At 57.4% G+C, this 23,325-nt stretch overlaps 1 protein-coding gene across 1 annotated transcript in view; it reads left to right on the forward strand.

The window, feature by feature from the left end:
* UNC5A (unc-5 netrin receptor A) overlaps positions 1 to 23,325 on the forward strand; it is a 27,559-nt gene continuing 4,234 nt past the window's right edge. Inside the window, exons 1-11 of the mRNA XM_064279722.1 lie at positions 1 to 54; positions 474 to 613; positions 984 to 1,045; positions 10,289 to 10,522; positions 16,491 to 16,634; positions 16,867 to 16,970; positions 17,092 to 17,272; positions 17,950 to 18,117; positions 18,736 to 18,900; positions 19,883 to 20,071; positions 20,178 to 20,480. Of these exons, the coding sequence (XP_064135792.1) occupies positions 1 to 54; positions 474 to 613; positions 984 to 1,045; positions 10,289 to 10,522; positions 16,491 to 16,634; positions 16,867 to 16,970; positions 17,092 to 17,272; positions 17,950 to 18,117; positions 18,736 to 18,900; positions 19,883 to 20,071; positions 20,178 to 20,480 (1,744 nt within the window). The remainder of the gene's footprint in view (positions 55 to 473; positions 614 to 983; positions 1,046 to 10,288; positions 10,523 to 16,490; positions 16,635 to 16,866; positions 16,971 to 17,091; positions 17,273 to 17,949; positions 18,118 to 18,735; positions 18,901 to 19,882; positions 20,072 to 20,177; positions 20,481 to 23,325) is intronic.

Genomic DNA, 23,325 nt, shown 5'->3' on the forward strand with positions numbered 1-23,325 from the left:
ATGCCGTTCATCATCTCTGTGGACTTGGTCGCCACACCTGGACTAGAGGGGAAGGTGAGCCAGGCCGCAGCCCCCGGGAGGGGTGAGGGGGATGGGAGCACGGAGCAGGAGAAGAGGCTGCAGAGTCACACGCTGCCCTAGAGGAGGCAGCTCCTGGACTTCTGTCTGGGGCAGGGGTGGGGGGCTTAAGAGTGCATGGGGGAACAGATGCTGCTTCTTACTCAGCCTGTGGGTTTGCCCAGTAAGGACGCTGATGGCAGCCTGCGAGCTGGCTGTGTGTGGCGTGTGCACGCGCGCACACACACACACACACACCACACACACCCCTCCTTTGATCCAATCTGAGGCCCTGACCCAGCTCAGCCACTGATGGCTGCATGACCTTGAGCCCGTCCTTCCCGTCTGAGCCCCAGCTGCCTCCTTAGGAAGACAGGCGGACCTTCCCCGCCTGCTTGCCTCCCTTGTGTTCCCAGTGCCCTCCTGGCCGCCCTCCCGGGCCTCCCGCCCTGCAGGGAACCGTGCCAGGGATTCTTCTATGTCTCTTTCAGCTGGGGCTGCCAAAGGCCCCGGCCATGCTCAGAGCCTTCAAGCCGCCTGGTGCTGAGTGTTGGTGGTGAGGGGACTGGGCCAGCCACCCCCTTCCTTCCTCCCCATCATGTGGGAAGTGGAGGATGCCTGTAACACATGCACGCAGACACACACACACACAAAGCCACTAAACACCCACAGCAGCACACTCCACACACACAAAGGATTCCAGAGAAGGAAAAGGAGAAAAACCTCCTTCCCCAGTCCTCCCTGGGCTGTGTGACCACATAATTACCCTGGATTCCATTCTATTTAATTGCAGCTTATTAAATTCTAACCAGCCAATTATCAGCCACAATTACAGCTTAATTCGGGGACACAATAGCTATTTTATCGTTTGTTAATCAAATGCTTATTTAGGCCTCAGCTTTATTAACTGTTTCTCTGGCCCGAAGCAAGGCCCTGTGGCAGAACCGGGGCCCCTGGGAGCCTGTCCCCCCTTCAGCTGTGCATCTGGGTAGGTTTTGACTGCAATTCTCTGGAGGGATTGAGGGCTCTTAGCCCTGGCCGAGGTGTGGGCAATGACCTGGAGTTTGAAGACCTGAGTTTGCTTGTCCATGCATTCAGCACGTGTTTCTCAAGTACCTACAGCACACCAGGCCCAGGGCTGGGTGCGGAGGCTACAGCATCCAACAAGACAGAAGTGGTCCCTGTTGTCATGACACTGACATTTAGGGGGAAGGACACAGACAATAATGGTGAAGCCAGTACACAGGCAAGATGTCCTTCAACACTGGCACATGCTATGAGAAAAGTAGACCAAAAGAGGGGAGGACCAACACAGTGGTCAGGGAGGGCCTCTCGGAGGAGGCGACATTGGTGCTGAGACCTGAGGGATTAGAGAAAGGTGGCCGTGGGAAGATCAGGGGCAGTGTATTACAGAAAGAGGAAAGAGGAAGTGCAAAGGTCCTGAGGTGGAGTTTCAGTTTCCTAGTGTTGCCATAACGAATCACCACCAAGTGGGTAATTTTTTTTTTTTTTTAATTGTGCTTTAAGTTTACAAATCAAGTCACCAAGTGGGTAATTTTAAAGAACGATTCGTTGTCTCACAGTTCTGGAGGCTAGAAGTCTGAATTCAGGGCATCGGCAGGGCCGGGCTCTCGCTCTGTAAGTTGTAAGGGGAGGATCTGTCCTCGTCTCCTTTAGCTTCTGGTAGCCCCGGGCATTTCTTGGTGTTCCTTGGCCTGCAGATGGATCCATACATACTGTCTTCCTGTGGCGACGCTGTTTCCATCTCTGTTGGCCCTTTTAATAAGACACCACTCAGAAGGGACTAGGCTTAGGACCCATCCTACTCCAGTATGACCTCATCAACATAACTGATAACAAAGAAAAATCCTATTTCCAAACAAGCTTACATCCACAAGTACAAGGGTTTAGGACTTCAGCAGATCTTTTCAGGGGACACAGTTCAATCCACAGCAGGTAGGAACAAGCTTGGAAAGTTTGAGAAACAGACAGTGGGAGGTGTGGGAGGCAGAGGGCGGGATGATACAGCCAGTCCAGGAGGCCCCTGTGAGCCCCTGCCCTGCGCCGGGCCAGCCTAGTAGCTGGTTGGAGGCCGGCACTCGCTGGGGGTTGCGCAGCTTTAAGCCAGTCCCGAGCCTGTGCTGAGCTTGGTCTGTAGAATGAGGGGCGGGCAGAGAACCGGAGGGCAGCTGCCAGATAACAAGCCTGGTCTGCAGCAGTGTGGCCCAGCAGAACATCCTCACTGGGTTACTGCCTGCCATCCTACCCCACCTGCCTTGTTCTTTGCAGTTCATTGTGTCCACATGTCCTCTTGGCGCCTGTGTCTGTCCTTGTGACCAGGCCCCTGGAGCTCACTGGGAAAGAGGGTGACTTTGCTCCAATCTTGGGGAGGCAGCTGCTGCTCCTATGACACTTTCACTCTCACATTACCATGGAAACCAGAGTGCCATAAGCACGCGCATGCTGGGGGAACAGTTCCCTGTCCACAGGCACCATGAGGGGCCGTCACCCCAGCCCAGTCACCTCCACCTCTTGCACTCCTAGGTGCAGGTCTGCAGTCATTTCTGCACACGGGGGCCTAGACACAGCCTAGCCCTGCCCTCCAGGAGGTCCTGTGCTGGTGGAAGCCATAGCCAGGCAAATGTGACGGAGGGGTGGACTCTGGGCCAGGTGGAGAAGAAGGGCAGCACGATGAGCCTCAGGATACTGGGCGTGTCCCATTCTGGAGCCCTCCTCATCCTTGACTAAGGTCAGCATGTGTACCACATTCCACAAATGAGGAAGATGAGGGTTTGGAGGGCTGACTTTGGAAGCATTCTGGGCCATGTGCCCCAGTTTACTATGGCCCTGTGTCCCCACTTTGCCTCGCCCAGGCAGACCCACACATCTGAGTAGTTACCTGAGACCTCACAGCTGAGTGCCACCCCAGATTTGTAATCTCAGTGGGGGCTGAGGGGGCTGAGACTCAAACCCAGTGTTTGGGACCTGTAGCCACCATTCTTCCCACATGCCCCCTGCACCCCACCCCATTCCTGCCTGTGTCTACCTGACAGCAGAGCCTCCTGGTGAAGCCCCCTCATCATAGACATGTCATGTTTAAATAATCATGATGCATGAAATCACCTCAGGGCCTGGGGGTGCCAGTGGGCAGGAGAGCACTAGCCCCCATTCGCTGCATGTCTACAGTCCCAGGTCCCCTCTTCTCCCCACACTGCCCCATCTGTCTCCCTGAGAGATGTGCTCCCCAGGTCAGGAGCCCTGCCCACCTGCCTCTGCCTCCCCTGGGTCCAGCAAGGGCATTTAAGAAATGGAGTTCACTTCCCACTGGATTGGTTGATTGGAAGTCTCCTGGCTAGATTTGCATTTGCACCTTCCACCTTCAGCCCTCATTTCTGGGCCCTGGGCCCATTCGAGGGAATGATGTTCAACATTCGTTCAACAAACGCTTGCTGAGCCTGGAAAGGTGTCAGACCCTGACCAGGCTCAGAAGCAGGGGCAGCGGAGGGTAGGGAGGGGGAGTACAGGGGATATCAGCACTCAGGCCCTGCCCTCAAGGAGCTGACAACAGGTCTGGGGAGGCAGACATGGAGATGGTGACAATATAGTGTGTGAGGTGCTGAGAAAATGCAGTCAGGGGCTGTGGGGTTCAGCGGAGGTGTGGCCACTCTGGGAGTCAGGGGAGGGAATATTTGAGCAGGCCTTGAACAGAAGTCAGCCAGGCAGATCCCAGAGGGGCGGTGGATCAATCAGATGGAAAGATCCTAGCTGGTTTAAGCCAAAAAAGGGCTTAATTGGCTGGGAAGCCAGGCGCAGCTCTGAATGTGTCCCAGGTCTCAGATGCTGCTGGGAGGAGTCTGCTTCTCTCCTCCCTGGTTGTTGTCTTCATTCTCTAAGCTCCAGCTTCAGACTGAGGATGGCTTCCCCTTGCAGTTGGGCTTACTGTGGCCTACAGGCCCACTAGACTGGCCCTTCCTTGTTGGCAGCCGTAGCAGCTTCGGGACTATCTGCCACCGCTCCAAGCCCAACAGAAAGAGAAATTCTCTCTTCCCAGCAGTCCAGCGGAAATGCCAGAATCTCATCTGTGTGAATGGTGTGACCTGGGGGTGGCGTGGAGGGAGGGAGCGTCCTGATGGCCAGGCCCAGGTCACACGCCCACCTCTGGGGCCAAGGATGGGGTCAGCCCACTGGGATCTTATGGCTGGGGTTTGGGGGCTTCTAGGAGGAAAGTGGAAACCCCGGTGGCATTGTGGTTAAGTGCTATGGCTGCTAACCAGAGGATTGGCAGTTCGAATCCGCCAGGTGCTCCTTGGAAACTCTATGGGGCAGTTCTGCTCCGTCCTATAGGGTCACTATGAGTCAGAATCGACTTGAAGGCACTGGGTTTGGGTTTTTTTTGGTTTAGGGGGAAAGTCAGGCATTGTTAGTTAGAAAGTGGGGGAGGGGGCAGAGCCAACCCTTCCAGAGCCAACCAGAGCTAAACCCGTTGCTGACAAGTCAATTGTGACTTGTAGCGACCCTGTAGGACAGAGTAGAACTGCTTCCATGGGGTTTCCAAGGCTGTAATCCTTATGGAAGCAGACTGCCACATCTTTCTCCCAAGGAGCAGCTGGTGGGTTTGAACCACCAACCTTTCCGTTAGCAGTCGAGCACTTAACCACTGTGCCACCAGAGCTCCTTTAAGCAGACCTACCAAATGCAAATCTCCAGGGGATAGGCTAGCCTGAGGGTTCTGGCACTCCTGCCAGCACGCAGGCTGCAGTTATGAGTGCCCAGGTGAGGGGTATGAGTGCCCCAGCCCACTCCTCCACCCCATTTCAAATCCAGGACATTTCTCAGGAAAGTGGAAAAAGTAGGAGTTTGCCACCCTGACCCCTTGCCTGTGTCCTCCGCAGGCCGTGGTGGGGTGGTGGACTGGGGCTTGGCAAGGGTGTGGCTCCTCTTGGGAAGAGGTGCTCCAGCTCCAGGCTCCCAGGAACAGAGTCCTCGCTCAGTAAATAGGGTTCATTAATAGCTTGATTAATCACACCTCATATTTTCGTAGTGCTTTTAAAAATAAAACATTTGAAAGCACTTTCACACACTCCCCCCCCCACCCCCCCGGCCTCAGCATTGCACAGGCAGGTCCCAGCATCCCAGACTGCAGGTGAGGAAAGGGGGGCTCAGCTTCTGAAAGCAGCAGCATGGCAGGCCGTGTCCAGGCAGTTTGGAGTGTGGCTTCCTCTCTCTGCCCAGGCCTCTACCCAGGGGGCTACTCTGCCTTCTCCCTGGGTCTCCCTGCAGGACAGAGCAAAGTGGCCACCCTTGGGCAGATCTTCTGAAATTCAAGGGAGAAGAGAGGCACTCAACAAATACCCCATCAGCACCCAGGCCAGACTGGGGCTGGGTGCCAGGCCCAGTAATAAAGGAGATGGGGGCCCCTGCTCCACAGGAGCCCATGGTTTATCAGGGAGGCAGTGTGCAAACAAATCCGCCCCAGTCCTGGGTGTGGCATGTACCCTGAGGGGAGCTTCAGGGCACAGGGTAGGCGAGTGGCAGAGTGTGAGTCAAGGAAGGCCTTCTGGAGAAGATGACACCTTTGCTGAAACTTGTAGGCTGATGGGCTCCCGGATGGACCAGGTAGAGTCAGGCCCAGCACGATCAACTCTACTGGATGCCCACAGCAGCCTCCTCATCTGTCTCCCTGCTGCCACTCCCCCACCCCCTTAGTCCACCCCTCACCCAAGTAGGCTCATCACTCCCCTGCAGGCAGCTCTCTGAGCTTCCCATTTCCCCTCCAATAAAGCCCCATCTTCCTGGCTGTAAGGGCACACAGGGTGTGGCCCTGCTTCCTCTCTGACTCGCCTCCTACAAATCTCCCCTGCCCACTCTGCTGTGGCCACACATGTGAAGGGGGCAAGCCTCTGGGACATGGGTGAGTGGCGTGGTGGTCATGGGAGACCCTGTCTGGCCAGTGTAGGTGGTGCCCGCCTGGTACCTGCCTGCACCTGCCTGCTCTCCTGCAGCTCCAGGAGCCACCTGCAGCCCAGGTGCATCCCCCTGGGCAGCATTTTCCCACTACATCTGTCATCTCAGCAGGCTGGGGGTGCAGCAGTAGGTGCCCTTCTTCGTGTCCCAGTCACTAATGCCTGCACTAGACAGCCTTGCCCTGGGGGGCAGGGACCAGGGATGGACAGACTGGTGGTGGAGACAGACACCTCAACCACCTGCTCGCCTCTTCTATGAGAAGAGCTACAGCACCTGCGATGACAGGCACAGAGAGGGTACAACAGTGGGTGTGTCTGTCCTGGGAGACTGAGGTGGAGCCCTTTCCAGGGGAGAGACATTAGAGCTGGGCCCTGAAGAGAAGGGGGGAAAGTCCTGGTGAGGAAGGGGGAGAGGTGTTTCAGAGGTGAGCACAGACCTAGAGGTGGGGGAGCCACTGCCTAGAAGGGATCAGTGGGTGTTTTCACAGAGGGAGATGAGGGCTGACTGGGAAGGACCAGACGTAAGCTCAGGAATGCCAGCTGAAGGTGCTTGACCCCATCCTGAAATGCCTACAGAAGCTAGGCAGACAATGGAAATAGGATAAGCAGACCCAGGGTGAGGCAACAGGGAGTGGTAGGGACTGCAGTGAACAGGAGAGTGCATGCCCCGTTGAAAGGATTATAGGTCATTTGGCACTAAGGATGTACTGCATGGTGTTACTGTCGGTAAACAGGCACAGGATTCACATAAAAGAGGAAGACCACTCAGGGTGGCTTGCATTGTCGAGGGGGAGCAGCTCCTGCCCTGCCTTCATTCAGGAGAGAGGTCTAACTGGAAGCATGGGGGAGGGGGATCATAGGTGCCAGCTACTAGGGTGGAGGTCACATGGTGGGCTTGGGGCGCTGGAGCGAGGGAAAGCCAGGTCTGCTGTCCAGGCAGCATCCCCCAGCCTCAAGAGGTCCCCTCGTGGGGACTGCGTTACCTCTACCTGCAGCCTTAGAGTGTCCTTGCTAGAGGGCAGATCTGTAGCCTGGACGCCCCTGGGCCCACCCAGTAAGTACCCCCCAGGGTGGGGAGGGGAGGCCTCGCCAGTGTGGCATGACGGAGGCCCTGGAGAAATGAGCTATGTCCCTTATTGGTCACAGTACATCTATTTTTCATTAGCACTTAAACGCAGACATGAGGGACTGCACTGGGTTCAGCGGGCAGCTGATGCGAGCAGTGCTTGCCACGGTGATCAATAGGGAGGCTGGGGGCTATGTCCCCACTCCCTGCCCCCACAGCCCAGCCAGGGACCCGTGCCCCCTAATAGATGGGCACAGGGCATTGTGTCTGCTGGGTGAGATGTGGAGTGAGGCAGGGCAGGCCCAGAACCGGCCACTGGGGCCACTGGGGCCTGCCTCCACCTCCGTGCACTGTCTACTCGGGTCTGTGGAGGTGCTGTGGCTTCCCTGGGTAACAGTCGAGAGAGGCCACTGGGCCTCGTCGGCCTCCCCAGACCCACCACTTCCATTCATTCTATAGATCCTAGGAGGTCTGCTTGGGCCCCTGGACACAGAGGTGAGGAACCTGGGTCAGGGGGCTGATAAATGGGGGCTGAGTGACAGGGAAGAGCAAACGTAATAGCAAAAGGGTCACACAGGGCCCCCACTGGACACTGAGTCCAGGGTCAGAGCTGGGGGCCTTGAGTAAGTGACTTCCCCTCACGCCTCGGATTCTCTGTAAGCTATCTAGATGGCTATTCTCCTCTCCCCGACTCCCACCTTCCTGACCCCAAAAAGGGCACCGGCAGAGCCAAGTGGAAGGGTTCAGGACAGGTGGGTCCAGGAAGGGTGAGCCTCCTCTTCCCAACTGCAGGTATGGTTACAGTGGCCTGGCCTCTGTTCCTGAAGCTGTAGGAACGTACAGGGGGCTCAGCCACCAGAGAGAGGGCACAAGAAGAAGGACAAGCTGGGGAGAAGCCAAAGAGGGGCAGGGAGGCCAGGGAGAAGGGCAGGGGTGGAAGGAGGGGTGAGGGCAAGATGAGGGAGGAGGGACAGGGAGGCCGGAGGAGGGGTGGATGACCTGATGCTGACATACTGCCCTGCTGTGTCAGAAATGCCCGACTCTGACCCCACTGAGTCCACGTGGGAGGGGTGTAGAAGCCACTGCTGTGTGCCTCTGACCCCACAAGGGCATGGCAGCTGCCCTCTCGCTTGGCCAGGCCTCCCTCCATCCCTTGGGGTCTGAAAGCCAATCCAGTGGGTGGCCAAGTGCCTGTCTGAGGCCGGGACTGTGGGAGCCTGGGGTGGGGGGCTGACCCCGTGGGGGTGGTGCCCTCAACTGTGCCCACACACACCCCTGGGGAGGAGGCTGGCTCACGCAGCCCAAGGATTGAGCACTGAACATGGAGTCTGCAGACTCATTCCATTCTGGGCTGAGTGACCTTGGGGCTTTGGGCAAGTCACCTATCCCTGTCAGGGAAACAGTACGACAGCCCTCCTGATGGAGGGATTGCTACTAGGGTCCCCGAGCTGAAGGCGGTGATGCCTTGCATTGTAAATGCAAACCCCCTGAGTCCTGGCAGCCACTGGCCTGTACTGCACTAAGTACTTCCCCCTTTCCCATTCAGTCTTCACCCCCCCACCTAAGAACTGGGCACCGTCTCTCCGCTTTGCAGGAGGGAGGCGTGTCTGAAGTCACAGCAAGTATTCAGCCCGTGGCCTGCATTCTTAGATCACCCACTGTGTCTGTCCTGAGCCAGCCCCAGGACGCATACAGGACCAGGTGCAGTCACAACGCACACCCCAAAATCACAGTCTGGGGTGGAGCGGGTAGACTCCTGCCATAGGAAAGAGGGCCCTGCCCACAGCCCTTGTGCATACAGACAAGAAGAGGACAACTGGCCCTAGACACGGGTGTTCCCTGGGGGGTGGGGCTTCAGGAGCAGACCACAGGAGGCCCCTGGACTCCCCCATGGGGCAGATGCCATCTCCATTTCACAGGGTGAGGGTCAGATGGCAAAACCGGTAACTTGGCCAAGGTCACCATTAGCAAGGAGCAGAATGGGTTGCCGGAAGTTCTTCCTTCTTTATGCCCAGAGTGTGGGTGGTGGGGGGAAAGGGGACGGAAAGGCCACCAAGGGTCTGTTTGGTGGGCAGTGGGGGCAGGGCAAGGCTGAGTGTGCCTGCCTCCCCCTCCCAGGGGCCCCTGTAGGAGCAAACGGGTCAGACTGCTCTGGGGGTTTTACCTCCTCCAATGCCTCAGAGCCAATTACCTGTATAATTAGCAGCAAATGACTTGTGGGATGGTTGTGGTTTTCAGTTAAAATTAGAAGGAAAGCCATTCCTGTCTCCTTGAAGGGGTGGGGACTGGACCCAAGCCCCCAGACAGACTGTCCCAGCTCCCACCCATGCTCACCCAGCACCCAGCCTCACCAGTCCCTTCCCACATCCCGTCCTCCCCCCCACCCCGCCCCAAGCCTCTCCCCTCCAGCAGTGCCACCTAGCACCCCTCCAGCTGCCCCTCCCACTGTACCTGCACCACGCCCCCTTTGCATTCACTCGGTATTTCCTGAGCACCTACTATGTGCAGGGGCAGACAATGGCAACCAAACAGAAAGTAGACCCCAGAGGCAGCCCAAGGCAGAGGAGACAGAGGAAGAAGGCCCTGCCCTGCCCCAGCTGCCCACCCGGCCTGCCAGGTCCTCTCCACTTCCTGCCAGCTTCTCCAGACTGCATATGCCTCACCAGATCCCTGAACCTCTACTAACAACAACAAAAAAGAAAACCAAAAAACTAAACTAGTTACCTTCAAGTTGATTCAAACTCATGGCGACCCCATGTATATCAGAGTGGAACTGTGCTCCATAGGGTTTTTAATGGCTGTGATCCTTCAGAAATAGGTTGCCAGCCCTTTCTTTTGAGGTACCCTTGGTGGATTCGAATTTGGGCCACCAACTTTTTGGTTAGTAGTTGATTGCTTAACCATTTGCGCCACCCAGGGACCTTGAACCTCTGCTAGGATAGTAGTAATACTGGCACTAGGATAGTAACGTGCCCCGGCCACTGCATGGGTTGAGGGCCTACTGTGTGCTGGGACTGTTAAGCCACCCACCGTAGTCTTCAGAAGTGAGTAGACTTAGTTTTGCCCCATTTTACAAAGGAAGAAATTGAGGCTTGGGCATTCTGGGCTCGCTTTTCCCCCATCGGCCCCGCCCACACGCCAATTTCTCCCCATGGCCCCCAGCCCCAGAGGCCCGCTCACCTTCCTCCTCTGCTCAATCCAGGTGCCCAGCAGAGTGCTACGGTGGCGAACCCAGTGCCCAACCCGGTGCCCGGGGCCAACCCAGACCTGCTCCCCCACTTTCTAGTGGAGCCTGAGGATGTGTACATTGTCAAGAACAAGCCAGTGCTGCTGGTGTGCAAGGCCACACCTGCCACACAGATCTTCTTCAAGTGCAACGGGGAGTGGGTACGCCAGGTGGACCACGTGATTGAGCGCAGCACCGACGGGAGCAGTGGTGAGATGGGTGGGCGGGCCAAGCGGCAGCTGGGCGCTGGGGGGAAGCAAGCCACGGCCACCCCAGGCTGCACACCTCTCATTGACATGTCCGGGACAGAACCGGCTCTGTGCCCACCACCCCCACCACCTCGGACCTGCTAGGTCCACAGCTGCATCCCCAGGTCACCAGGAGAGGCAGGATTCTCACACGAGGACCCCGTGTGTATACATTGAGGCCTTCCCTGGGACCCCCACCCCTCACTAGAGTCTGAGCTCACAGTTTGGTGAGGGAGTGAGAAAGAGAGGATTTCCCCTAAATGTCCCAGGAGCTGTGAAAGGGGACATGAAGCCTGGCCACTGCCCTCAGTCTCCACAGAAGTAGGAGGCTGAGCAGCAAGTGCCCGCCGCTTGAGTGAGCCTGGCTGAGCCATCCCAGCAAAGAAAGGCAGTTTGCAGTGAATAGGTCCCAAAGGATCAGAGTTTACAGACGGGGAATTCTGTGTTTGTTTTCTTTATGCATTCATTCACTCACATATTCATTCATTCATTCACACATTCTCTCAACAACCTTTACTGAGCACCTACTCCAATGCTGGGGACACAGCCCCGTCCTCAGAGAACTCCGCCCCCGCAGAGCAGATGGCGTGATTGACCGCTCCGTGGTTCCCTAGGGCTGTGCCAGCGAGAGGAGAGCAGGGCTGAGCTGCCGGGGGCACCCTGGGGCGCTCCAGGGGAGGTGACATGTAACTGATGGAGGCGGAAGGACTGTTCAGGGAGAGGAGAGGGAAGGACTGTCCAGGCAGGGGTACATCACAAGCAAGGCCTAGAGGATATGTGCCAGGGCAGTGTTCCACTCGGGGCCCCACCCACCAGGCTCTGGAGTGATGTCACTGTCCCACAGGATTTTGAGCTGCAGCGTGACATGGCTAGAGCTATGGGTGGCCCTCAGATGCCAGTGTGGGTGGGGGGGCTGTCAGGAGGAGCCCACCCAGAGAAGCTGAGGAGAGGGAGTTCTCCTGAGGGTGGAGGGAGGGGTGCAGGGCGGGAAGGCAGCCCCTAGAATGCCCCTTCCATGGACACCCATCAGCCACCAGCCCTGGTCTCAGGCAGCAGGTGGGCGTGCAGGTGTAGACAGAGCCCTGTGCAGGTCCTACCGCTCCCCAGAACCAAGCCCAGCAGAGAGCAAGGCAGGAGCTGACAGCAGCCTCTCCTCACTAATTATTGTTGTCAGGTTGTTCCCCACTCGAAGCCACCCTCTACGACAGAGTAGAACTGCCACCATAGGGTTTCTTAGGCTGTCATCTTTACAGGAGCAGATCACGGAGCTGCTGGTGGGTTCAAACTGCTGCTGACCTTTTTGGTTAGCAGCCCAGCATTGTGCCACCAGGGCTCCCCCTCACTCAGGGGAGGATTATCCAATAGGCAAGGTAAGCACGATGCTTACCTTGCTTACCAGATGATCTGCAGGGAACAATTTCACATTTTTTCACCAAGCAGAGATGTGGTGAAACCCATGTGAAATTGTTCACTACAGATTAGTAAATAAACACAAGTAAGCCTGTGCTTACCTTGCTTATTGGGTAACCCACCCCTGCTCACTAGTTTACCCCAGATAAGCTCATTTCCTCTCTCTTCTCCTTTGGTAGGCCACCCACGCCACGAGCCCTTAGGTTTAGTACCAAGCACCTTCCCCCCGAGACACACAGCACGCATGCACTTCCCACTGAGACCCAGCACAGTGCAGCTGGGGGCAGGTGTATGGCACCAAGAACTGCCCCACCCCCCATGCTGAGGGCAGGCCAGGGGCCTCCTCTGGCAGGAGGAGCTAGGGATGGCCCAGGAAGAGTTCCCAGAGGAGGGCTAACATCCACCCTCTGATCTCAAAACTAGCTGGGGTGAGCATTTCCCAGGGTGAAGGAAGGGAAGGTTCAGAAGCACTGGCCAGCAGGCCCTCAGATGGCTGGGGCTTGTGACATGGGAGAAGTGAACCTGGGCAGCAGCAGTGACCAGGAGGCTGCTCCAAGGCCCAGTGGAGGGTATCAGGCAGAGAGGGCTGTAGTCAGCCTTGGACAGTGGGAAGACCATGCTGGGCAGAGGGAAGACTGGAGGAGGAAAGGCCCTGGCCAGAGAGAACTGTCTGGAATCTCTTGCAGTCATCCAGATGAAAGCTGAAGAGCCCTGAATGTAGGCACTGTTCAAGTTAGTCCTCAAAACCTGCCTGTCATGTCACAGTTGAGATTGAGGCCTGGGTTCTGTTGTGTCCAGGGCTCAAAGCTAAGCAGGGCTCCAACCAGATCTTCTGGTCTACTGCAAGTCACATCCATCCTACCCAACCAGGGTTGGCAGGGCCTAACCCTCCTGCCACCAAGCGACAGCTTAGCCCACAACCAGGAGCCAAGCGGGCTTTCCCTGCCTCCTTCACAGGGTTAGTGGCCCCCGTCCAGCCTTGAACCCTGTGTGTACCCTGGCCTTGCACATGCCTTCTGGCTGCAGCTTCATTCACGCAGGCCTCAGACGTTACTTAGTACCTGTTCTGTGCCAGGCACTGGGGCTCCACCAGTTACCAGTTGCGAGCAAGTCAGTTCTGACCCATGATGACTCCATGTGTCAGAACTCAGCTCCGTAGGGTTTTCAATGGCCAATTTTTCGGAAGCAGATTGCCAGACCTTTCTTCCAAAGTGCCTCTGGGTAGCCTCGAACTTCCAACCTTTCGGTCAGCAGTGAGCGTGTTAGCCATTTGTATACCCAGGAACTCCAGGCCCACTGGGTTAGGTACTAGGATTTAGCCCCCAGTCTCTCTGAGCAGTGGGCCAGTCCTGCCTCCCACTGTCAGGAGGGAGACAGAGAGGGTCGGTGGCCTCTGCAGCCCAAGAGAGTTCTGGGCACCATCAGCACCCCCGCCCAGCAGAGGTGCCTATGGCCTCCCTGCCCACAGGGGCAGCTTTAGGGCCCAAGGTCAATCAGCACCCACATTGTCCCAGCGGGAGGATCTGCCGCAGAACTGCAGATGATCCCCTCCCCTCCCTGTGCCTCAGTTCCCTCATCTGTAAAATGGGAACAAAGAGGCCCCTTTTGCAGGTCGGTGGGGGGAAGCTGTGAGATGTCACACATGCAGCTGGGGCCCAACTCCTGGAGGACTTTCCCTTCCCCCTGCTCTCAGGCCCAGTACCACTTTGCAGCATGATGACTCTGCCCATGGTTGCAGCAGGTTACCCAGCAAGAGGGCAGGTCCTAAGGAAGGAGCCACAGCCACGGCCTTGCCTTCCTGCAGCCTGAGGGCCTGCCCTGGAACCTCTTAGAAGGCTCCAGGCCAGCCTCCTGCTGCTCTCTGCCTCCACAATATACCGTCTGCCCTCCCAGGCAGACAGACAGACACACACACACCCCTCCCTGTCTGAAACGCTCCTGTCATCATGAAGTCTCGAATTTGTGGCTTGGGTGAGACCCTGGCCATTTGCCTGGATGAGCATTCTCGGGCCTGGTGGGCACACCAGGGCGCCAAGCATGCAGCTTTGCTCCACGCAAGCCGGTCCCACCCTGAAATTACCTGCTCTCTCCTACCCTAGCAGGCACATCTGAATTTTCATTGATCCTATTGATCTCCCAACCCAAAGCCACTGAGTGCTTTGAGGACAAGAGAAAGGCTTCCCTTACCCACAACAGATCACATGCGGGTCGTGCCACACAGATACCCAGACCAGAGACCCTGGACCAGAAACATCTGTGGTCAGACAGGAGTGACGGGGATTAGAGGTCAACCCAGGTCTTCAGCCTCACCGTTATTAACCCTCATTCCCCATCAGAAGGCCAGGTGGGGACCAAAGCCTGTACATGCTGGAACCCAAACTTGCTGATGCTGGCAGAGGCTGAGATTTTGCCAAACCTTGTATAGGGAGTCACGTCTGGGAGGATAATTTGTTAAACAAACGGATTGGTTATTAGAAGCAGACAGGTGAGAAGGTGGGAACCTAAGATGCAGCTTGGCCTTGGAACCCCAACCAGCCCTCCACCACCCATTGACTCCTGTTGGTTCAGAATCCCCCGAGCATGTCCCCAAACCAGGGGCCCCCACCTGCATTCCTGCATGCTCCCCACGCTCCAGGACCCATTCTCTTTCCTCCTCACCTCTCCCAAGGCTGGCAGCTACACCAGGCAGGTGTAGACAAAGCTGAGCCCAGAGACTCTGCTCCCAGGAATGAGACCACTCAGTCCCCTCTCAGCCCCTGGCAAGGCCAGGGCTTCCCCTCGGCCCACTGCCCTATTTAGTAGGCTCAGGCCTTCCCTAGCAGCAGGGAGGCACTGCCTGGAGCTGGGACATTGAGGACACACTTGGCCCTCGTTCCTGGCAGCGGGAAGGAGAAGAGGAGGTGACAGGACAGAAGCCGGGGGGAGAAAGGGAGAAAGAGAGAAGCACGCTTAATTTTAGTGCTGTTCTCCCCAAGTTGAGCTGCCTGGGTGGGTGTGAGGGGGCTATCCATCCACCTGTCCACCTAGGGGAGGAAAATTACCCAAGTCAGAATGTTCTGGAGATCTCCTGGCCCTAACCCCAGAGGCTGAGAGCAGCAGGAGGGGGTGAAAGGACCCTGCCTCCAGCCGTGGGTTTGGGTCCAGCTCCTTCTCAGGCACTCTGGATACAGTGCACCTGACCCCAGGGGTAGTTGGCACCCGAAGCCCCTCTCCTATACATGAGTCCCTGTGTGAGGGCCACCCCTCCCTCCCCGGTTCTCAGCCCCCACTCCAGCCCCAGGGAACCTATATACCCAATGTCTTATAGAATAGGGCAGGTAGGGCAGGAGAAGCGGACAGGTGGTACCCAGACCAGAAACACAGCCCAGTTAGAGTGACCTCAGCGTTGGTGGTACCGCATCTCCTGTGAGGATTGGGTGGGAGGGGGGCAGAGCCGAATGATGGAAGAACTGGGGCCCCATAGGAGAGCAGAGAGACTCGTGAGGAGGGTTCTGGGAAGGGGTCAGAGAAAGGCATGGTAGAGAAATTAAGAGGGAAGGAGTCACCCCACCACAGCTCAGCTGGGCCTGCTCCACCCAGCACTGCAGCCCTAATTGAATTTCTCTGTTAACAATGGAAACACATTGGCAGCCCGGCCTCTCTCTCTCTTTCTGATAAACCAATGACCCAAGGGAAATTGGGGTCAGGAGGAGGAGAAATTGGAAACAAACAGTCTTTTCTCACTTCTGGGGACACTAGTTTTGGCTGCCGGCCAGGTGACTGGATTAGGGCTGGCGTCGCCCTTGTAGGTCCCCAGGGGGGCCTAGACCCTCCCGGCACGGCCCCTTTCTGGGTTGGGAATGGCAGCCTCAAGAAGGATCCTCTTCCCCAGTCGGAGCTGAGCTAGTTTCCAAGGCTCCCTCCAGGCCGTCTGCACCCTCTCCCACCCCAGGCAGATCACCCTGAGCACACTGGATTCAGATAGCCCTGGGTACAGATAAAATGTCACTCTCCTTTCTGAGCCTCTGTTTCCTCATCCACAGAGTGGGAGCAACACCCACTCAAGGCAGTGGGTTAATAAGATAACCAGCCTCTCCAAGTCCCAGGGGTCTATCATCATACTCCATAATCGCTGTAATTATACTATTAATGGCTGTTATTATATTATCACATGTCAAGAGCTACCTGCTAACCCCAGGCGGGGTGGGGTGGGGTGCACCAGATCCTTCCTCACCGTTCCTTCACCCACAGAGCCCTTCAGCCCTGCTGCCCTGCCTGCTCTGCCCGGGGTCCTTGGAGGCCAGACCCTATGGCCCAAAGCTCCTTTGTGCAGTTGTCTCTGAGACAGCCACGCGAAGCCCCATTAGTGGCTTCCAGTAATAAAGTAGAATGAGTGGGGGTTAAAGGAAGCCCCCAAATCCCCCTGAAGCTCTTCTGAAATACGCTTCAGCCTGAGGGATACCCCCCAGTGACCACAGCAGGAGTGGCCGAAATGCAGGGGTCCCCACACCCTGCACTGGCTACCCCCGTCCTCCCCCCAGGGCTGCCGGCCATGGAGGTGCGCATCAACGTGTCGAGGCAGCAGGTGGAGAAGGTGTTTGGGCTGGAGGAGTACTGGTGTCAGTGCGTGGCCTGGAGCTCCTCGGGCACCACCAAGAGCCAAAAGGCCTACATCCGCATCGCCTGTGAGTATTGGGCTGGGGCTATCTGCAGGGAACGGGGGTACTTCCTGGAGGAAGGAGTCTGGTCAGTAAGCCTACAGTCCTGGCTTGGTGGCTGGAGGAAGTGTCTATGGATGCTCCCCAGCTCCTGCATGCCATCCTGGGCACCTGGCACTTCCTCCTTCCTGGACAGAGCTGGCTGGGCTGGGCCATGGCCTGAGGCACTGGGACAGGGGCACTCTGGCTCTTCCCCTAGACTTGCGCAAGAACTTCGAGCAGGAGCCGCTGGCCAAGGAGGTGTCCCTGGAGCAGGGCATCGTGCTGCCATGCCGCCCGCCAGAGGGCATCCCCCCAGCCCAGGTAAGAGCTGGGCTCAGTGCCCACTCCACAGGTGGGTGGGATCTGGCATGCCCAGCCCAACCCACCTGCTCTGGATGGGGCTGCCTGGTAGGCATTGCAGTGACCTGGCTCTCTCCCCCAGGTGGAGTGGCTCAGGAATGAGGACCTGGTGGACCCAGCACTGGACCCCAACGTGTACATCACACGGGAGCACAGTCTGGTGGTGCGGCAGGCCCGCCTGGCTGACACGGCGAACTACACCTGTGTGGCCAAGAACATTGTGGCACGCCGCCGCAGTGCCTCAGCAGCTGTCATCGTCTATGGTGGGCCTGGGTTCCGGTGGGCAGGGCGGGGGATCCCCAGTTGTCACAAGTGGCCGTGGGGGCAGGGCAGTATGTGACTGGGGGCAGGGGAAGGCCATGGAGCTGGGCCTGACTGTGGAACCAGGGAAAGGGCTGGCGGGGCTGTGGGGCTAAGGGGCATGCTGGGCGGAGCGTAGGGTAGGGTGGTGGACACCTCTGGCCAGATCATTTCTTGACTTTCTAGAAGGTTGGTACTATGGGCTGGGGGCATTGTGCAGAGGGAGCATGAGGGGACAGGATGGGAGTCTAGAAAAGGTGGCAGACCACACCCTGTGTCCCCAGGGGTGGGAAGCAGTCAAGGGGTCCAGGCCACCCCCAGGAGCAGGCAGAGAGAGGGTGCAGAGTCACCCCCGTAAAAGGCTGGGCTTGTGTGCCAGGGCTGGAGGCTGAACTGGCAGAATATTTTGGCTACCCTGAGTGCCCACAGTGCTGGACAAAGGGAACATGGTGGAGTGGGTGCTGCCACCCTTGGGAGCCAGCAGGCATGAGAGTAACCTCCCCTCCAGGCTCCTCTCTTGGCACAGCAGCAGCCCACCAGGTTCTTGGCCCCTGCCCAGAGCCCCTGCCCTCCCTGCCCCTGGGCCAGCAGTCTGAGGAGGCCCCTGCTCCCTGACCCCAGTCCTTCTCTGTCCGGCCAGTGAATGGTGGGTGGTCGACGTGGACCGAGTGGTCCGTCTGCAGTGCCAGCTGTGGGCGTGGCTGGCAGAAACGGAGCCGGAGCTGCACCAACCCGGCCCCTCTCAACGGGGGCGCCTTCTGTGAGGGGCAGAATGTCCAGAAAACAGCCTGCGCCACCCTGTGCCCAGGTACCAGAGGCCACCGCCCCTGCATCGCTCTCACCACGCCATCTCCGTGCCCGGCTCCATCTCGCCACCAGCCTGCCCACCCATGGCTCCATCTCACCCACCTGCACCCAGGGCCAGACTGTCTGAGGCCAAGACCAGGTCCATCCTGTAGTTGAGTCAGGGCTCAGTCTGTGTCCAGGGTCAGGGCTGAGTCTGCATCGCAGGATCTCAACTAGGTTGGGCTACAGTCGGAGGGCAGGGTCTAGGACTTGGTGTGGGGCAGGACAGGGCTCAGCCTGGGGCTGCAGGATCCAGCTTGGGCCTGGGCTCAGAAGGGTCATCATGGGCCCGAGAGCCCTGACGGCCCAGGCTGGACAGCCTCCCTGGTGTGGGCAGAGCGAGCAGCCCCTGGTGTCATCTGTGCCTCTCCCGTCATTAGCATGCATCATCCAGGCCAGCTGGACATGAGCCAGGGCACACTGGTGGGCCTAGGCCTGCCTTTGCACCCCAGAGCCCCGCCAGCTCGTTCTGCCTGCTCTGGACACCCAGCAGGGCCACAGTGCAGACAGCCTGCCTTGGCCACTCTAGCTGACTGTGCCATCCCTCCCCCCTCTGTCGGTATCTGTCTCTCACGAACAGTGGACGGCAGCTGGAGCCCATGGAGCAAGTGGTCAGCCTGCGGGCTTGACTGCACCCACTGGCGAAGCCGCGAGTGCTCTGACCCCGCACCCCGAAACGGAGGCGAGGAGTGCCCAGGCGCAGACCTAGACACCCGCAATTGCACCAGCGACCTCTGTGTGCACAGTGAGTCCCCCTACCCCCTAGGGTCCTCTCCACAGTTGGCCAGTGCTGCCCCTGCCCTCTTGGGCTCCCAGTCACTCACTGCCCCCACCCTGGGCAGGTAGTGGCTATGGAGTCATTCCCCTGCTGAGGCTGCACCCCCTCTCCAAAACGCAGGGCCCTCAGGGATACCCATCATTCCTAACACAACCACATATATGTGCACAGTGTCCCCGTATCTCCCACCACCCAACTGCCCCTCCTGTGGAATACCCACACTTGAACCTTACTTGTACACACCCATCTGCACACACTCACTCAGACCCCCCAGCCCTGGCCACCCACCTTGGCCCCTCCTCTCCTGCAGCTTCATCCCACTGCCCCCAGTGCACCCACAAGTCCTATGGGGATGCCAGGCTTGTGAGGCCTGTTAATTACAAGGCCATAACTAACAACTAAAGATCTCAGTTGGATTTTTTCTCTAGAACACACCCTCCCCCATTCTTTCAATTAAAAACCTAATTATCTGTGTCAATTCCTTTCTGATAGACATTTCTTCCATTATGCAAAACCCTTCTAAAAATCAATATAGCTCCCTCCAAGCAGCCAATCACCCCTTCCCCCGCCCTAGCCCAGGGCAGGCCCATCCAGGAAGGGGCTGCTCTGGGGGTCCCAGGAGCTCACCCCCCACCCCAGTTGATGCCCCTGGGGAAGTAGCTATCTCCCTCCTCCACTCTCCTGGTACCAACCTCAACCGGGATCCCAAGCTCTTGAGGGGATATGACGTGCTCAAAGGCACACAGCAAGGTACTGGCAGCTTCAGGAGTCAGATCTGCATTTGCCGTCCCTATGCCCTGGGCCGCCTTCCCCCAGCAAATGTCCCTTGCCCAAGGAGTGTAGACTCCTTCCTCCGAGGTGCAGACCACCGAGCCCTCCTTCCCAGCCTTCTGCTGTTGAGCGGCTATTCCTGCACCCTGCCCCTCCCAAGGCCACCTCTCTCTCACAGCTGCCTCTGGCCCCGAGGATGTGGCCCTCTACGTGGGCCTCATTGCGGTGGCCGTGTGCCTGGTTCTGCTGCTGCTTGTCCTCATCCTGGTATATTGCCGAAAGAAGGAGGGACTGGATTCCGACGTGGCCGACTCATCCATCCTCACCTCAGGCTTCCAGCCCGTCAGCATCAAGCCCAGCAAAGCAGGTGCAGCCCCCTGCCCCCAGCACTCCCCCCTCCAGGCCCACAGCCAAGGGCCACAAGGCAGGGAGCACTTGGGGACCCTACCCTGAGTGTGTCCTGGTGCTTGCAGACAACCCCCATCTGCTCACCATCCAGCCTGACCTCAGCACCACCACCACCACCTACCAGGGCAGCCTATGTACCCGGCAGGACGGGCCCAGCCCCAAGTTCCAGCTCTCTAATGGGCACCTGCTCAGCCCGCTGGGCGGTGGCCGCCACACGCTGCACCACAGCTCGCCCACCTCTGAGGCCGAGGACTTCGTCTCCCGCCTCTCCACGCAGAACTACTTCCGCTCCCTGCCCCGAGGCACTAGCAACATGGCCTATGGGACCTTCAACTTCCTTGGGGGCAGGCTGATGGTCCCGAACACAGGTAAGAAGAGCCCCAGAGGGCCCTGGGAAGGTTGGAGAAGCAAGATCAGCTTCCATTTCCCTTTTGGAGGAGGACGGCATGGTCCAGAGGGTCCTCTGTGCCGCCGAGCCTCTCCCTAGGGAGTCAAGCCAGGGCCAAGGCCAGCAAAGAAAGAGGGTGGGATTGCAGAGAACCCAGGGAGTGGCTGGCGGGCGGGGGGCGGGGGGGGTCACTGTATTGGAGCTATCTCCTTTTTGTGGCCTGAGGACACAGAAGCACTGTCCATTGGTACACACAGACAGCTGGTCTTTGTGCCAGGCTCTGCTGAGCTCTGGGGCCCAGAGGTGCAGCAGGCCCAGGCCCCGAGGAGCTCACACACTCTCGGAAACCTGGCCAAACAGCGTGTGCTGCCACAGAGGGGACCTTGGGGGTCATGGGCCCCCCCACCCATGCATCCTGGCTTCCCACCACCACCACTTGGAAACCGTGTGCCAGGGTCTCCAAGACACAGTGTTAGTGAATCCACAACTCTTCCAGTGGTCATCTTGAGAGAAAGCACACAGCCACTGATGTGGCTGGCCACTCCCACCCTGAAATTTTCGACCCCCTCGGCTTCGGTGGCCTCTAGGCTTCTGATTTTCCAGCTGCTCCTGGCACCTGTTCCTTAAATGTAGGTGCTCCTCGGAACTCCCCCCTGGCGCCCTCCTCCCCAGTGACCTCACCCACAGACAGGGCCTTAATCCCGGCCCCACTCCTCCACTCCCAGCCTCCCGGGCATCCACCACCTCCTGGGCAGCTCCATCTGCCTGTCTTATAGCATCTCAAATTCCTCATGCCTAAAACAGAGCTATCTCCCACCTTCCCCCAGGAACCACCTCTTCCCACTTTTCCCCAGCTCAGGGGTAGGTCAGTCTGGTTGGTCAAGCCAGAAACTCGGGGTCAGCTTGACCTCCTGCTCCTCCTCACTTGCCCACTCGTCCCGCACATGAGTTTCAGTCAAACGCCAAGCCTTGTCGTTCTTCCTCCTAAACGGCCCCTGCAGTTCTGCTGCTTCCCTCCCCAGGGCCTCTCTCCTGCCCAGGGCCACTCCCACCTCTTGCCGAGTTGCCTGAGTTCCCTAGCTCCAAACATTTGCTTCACAGAAGTGGGAGTTGATCATGCCCCTCCCCTGTTTAGTCTGTACCGCGGCCCATCCCCCATTGGTTGCTATGGCCTCTTCCTCATATGCACACTTGTTTTTTGTTTTTTTAAATAGAGAGACAATATTTTTAATAGTTTGAGGTTTATAGGAAAATTGCACAGAAAGCAGAGTTCCCATCTACCCCCCCACCCCACAGTATTTCTCTTATTATTTACATCTTGCATTCCTGTGGTGCATTTGTTACAGCTGACGAACCACTACTCATACATGATTATTAACTAAAGACCCTAGTTTACGTTAGGGTTCACTCTGTGTGTTGTATAGTCTTATGGGCTGTGACAAAAGCATGTCATGTGTCTTCCATGACAGTATCATACAGAATAGTTTCACTGCCCTAAAAATCTAAAAATGCCCTGTGTTTCACCTGTTGATCCCTCCCCCTCCCTAGACCCCTGACAACCCCTCATCTTTCTGCTGTCTCTAGTTTTGTCCCCCTGCCCTCTTCTGCATGCACAGCCAGGATTGGCTCAGCTGGCATAGCACCCCAAACACAGTGTGCCGCTCTTTGCCCCCAGCCCTTTGTCTCAGTTACCTAGTGCTGCCATAACACAAATACCACAAGTGGGTGGCTTTAAAGAACAGAAATTTATCTTCTCACAATTCTGAAAGCTCAAAGGCCGAAAAGGGTCTCAGCCATGCCTGTCCCTTCCTTGTCAGTAGCCTGGTTCCTTGGCCTGTAGAGGAGCCTCATGTGGCGTCTGTCTTCCCCTGCCTGTGTAGGTGTGTCTCTGGTCTGTGCTGCTCTTTATATAACTCAGAAGTGATTAGGTTTAGGATCCACCTACACTAGTCTGACCTCAACTGATTGATTTCATTAGATTGCATTATGGAACGTGATTACATTACCGTACATTAGATCATATCCACAGGTGTAGGGGTTAGGATTCCACCACATATTTTGGGGGGACACAATTCAATTCATGACGCCTTTGCATGCAAATCCCTCTGCCCACCCCTCCCCCCTTGCACTTGTCAGATCTGTGGTTTCCACTTCAAGCCTGGGCCTAAACAGCTCCTCCTTTCTGTGCCTATTGTGCCTTCTGCAGACGGAGGTGATAAGGGACCTCTCACAGGGCTGTTAGGACCTTGAAAGGAGGTGGTACCTATACAGCTCAGAGAAGGGGGGGCAGGCACACAGCAGGTGCTTTGCGTTCCCACAGTGGGTGGCTGCCACCCCTTTGAGCTCTCTCCCCCAGTTCCCAGTGCCCTTTGCTGCAGTGAACTTGTCTTTATCCCCCACTGGGCTGAGAGCTTCATAGGAGCAGGGTTCGTTGACTTACAGAGTACTCGCGTTAGTATTCAGGTGTGTCCCTCCACCACCAATAAAACTTAACAGGTGAGTGTCTGGGATCATGACCAACATTAGTGGCTGGAACCAAGAAGCAGTGCAGTGAGTGAGGGAAGCAGAAGCTGTGAATCAATGGCTTCCCTCTCCTGGGCTTAGTTCTCTGTAACATAGTGGTACTCCAGCCCAGCCCTTCTCCAGGATTTCCTGCGCTAGAGATCATGCGTATGCTGTTGAACTTGGTAGGGTAGAGTCAGATGTCTCCCCTTCCCCATCCTGAGCCTCCGAGGCCCCTCCTGATATAGGGGTTCCCTGTCTGTACTGGTTTCCTAGGTCTGCCCTAACAAAGTACCATAAACTAGGTGACTTATAAGAACAGG

The sequence above is a fragment of the Loxodonta africana genome, chromosome 2 (assembly GCF_030014295.1).
Source record: "Loxodonta africana isolate mLoxAfr1 chromosome 2, mLoxAfr1.hap2, whole genome shotgun sequence".
Lineage (NCBI taxonomy): Eukaryota > Metazoa > Chordata > Mammalia > Proboscidea > Elephantidae > Loxodonta > Loxodonta africana.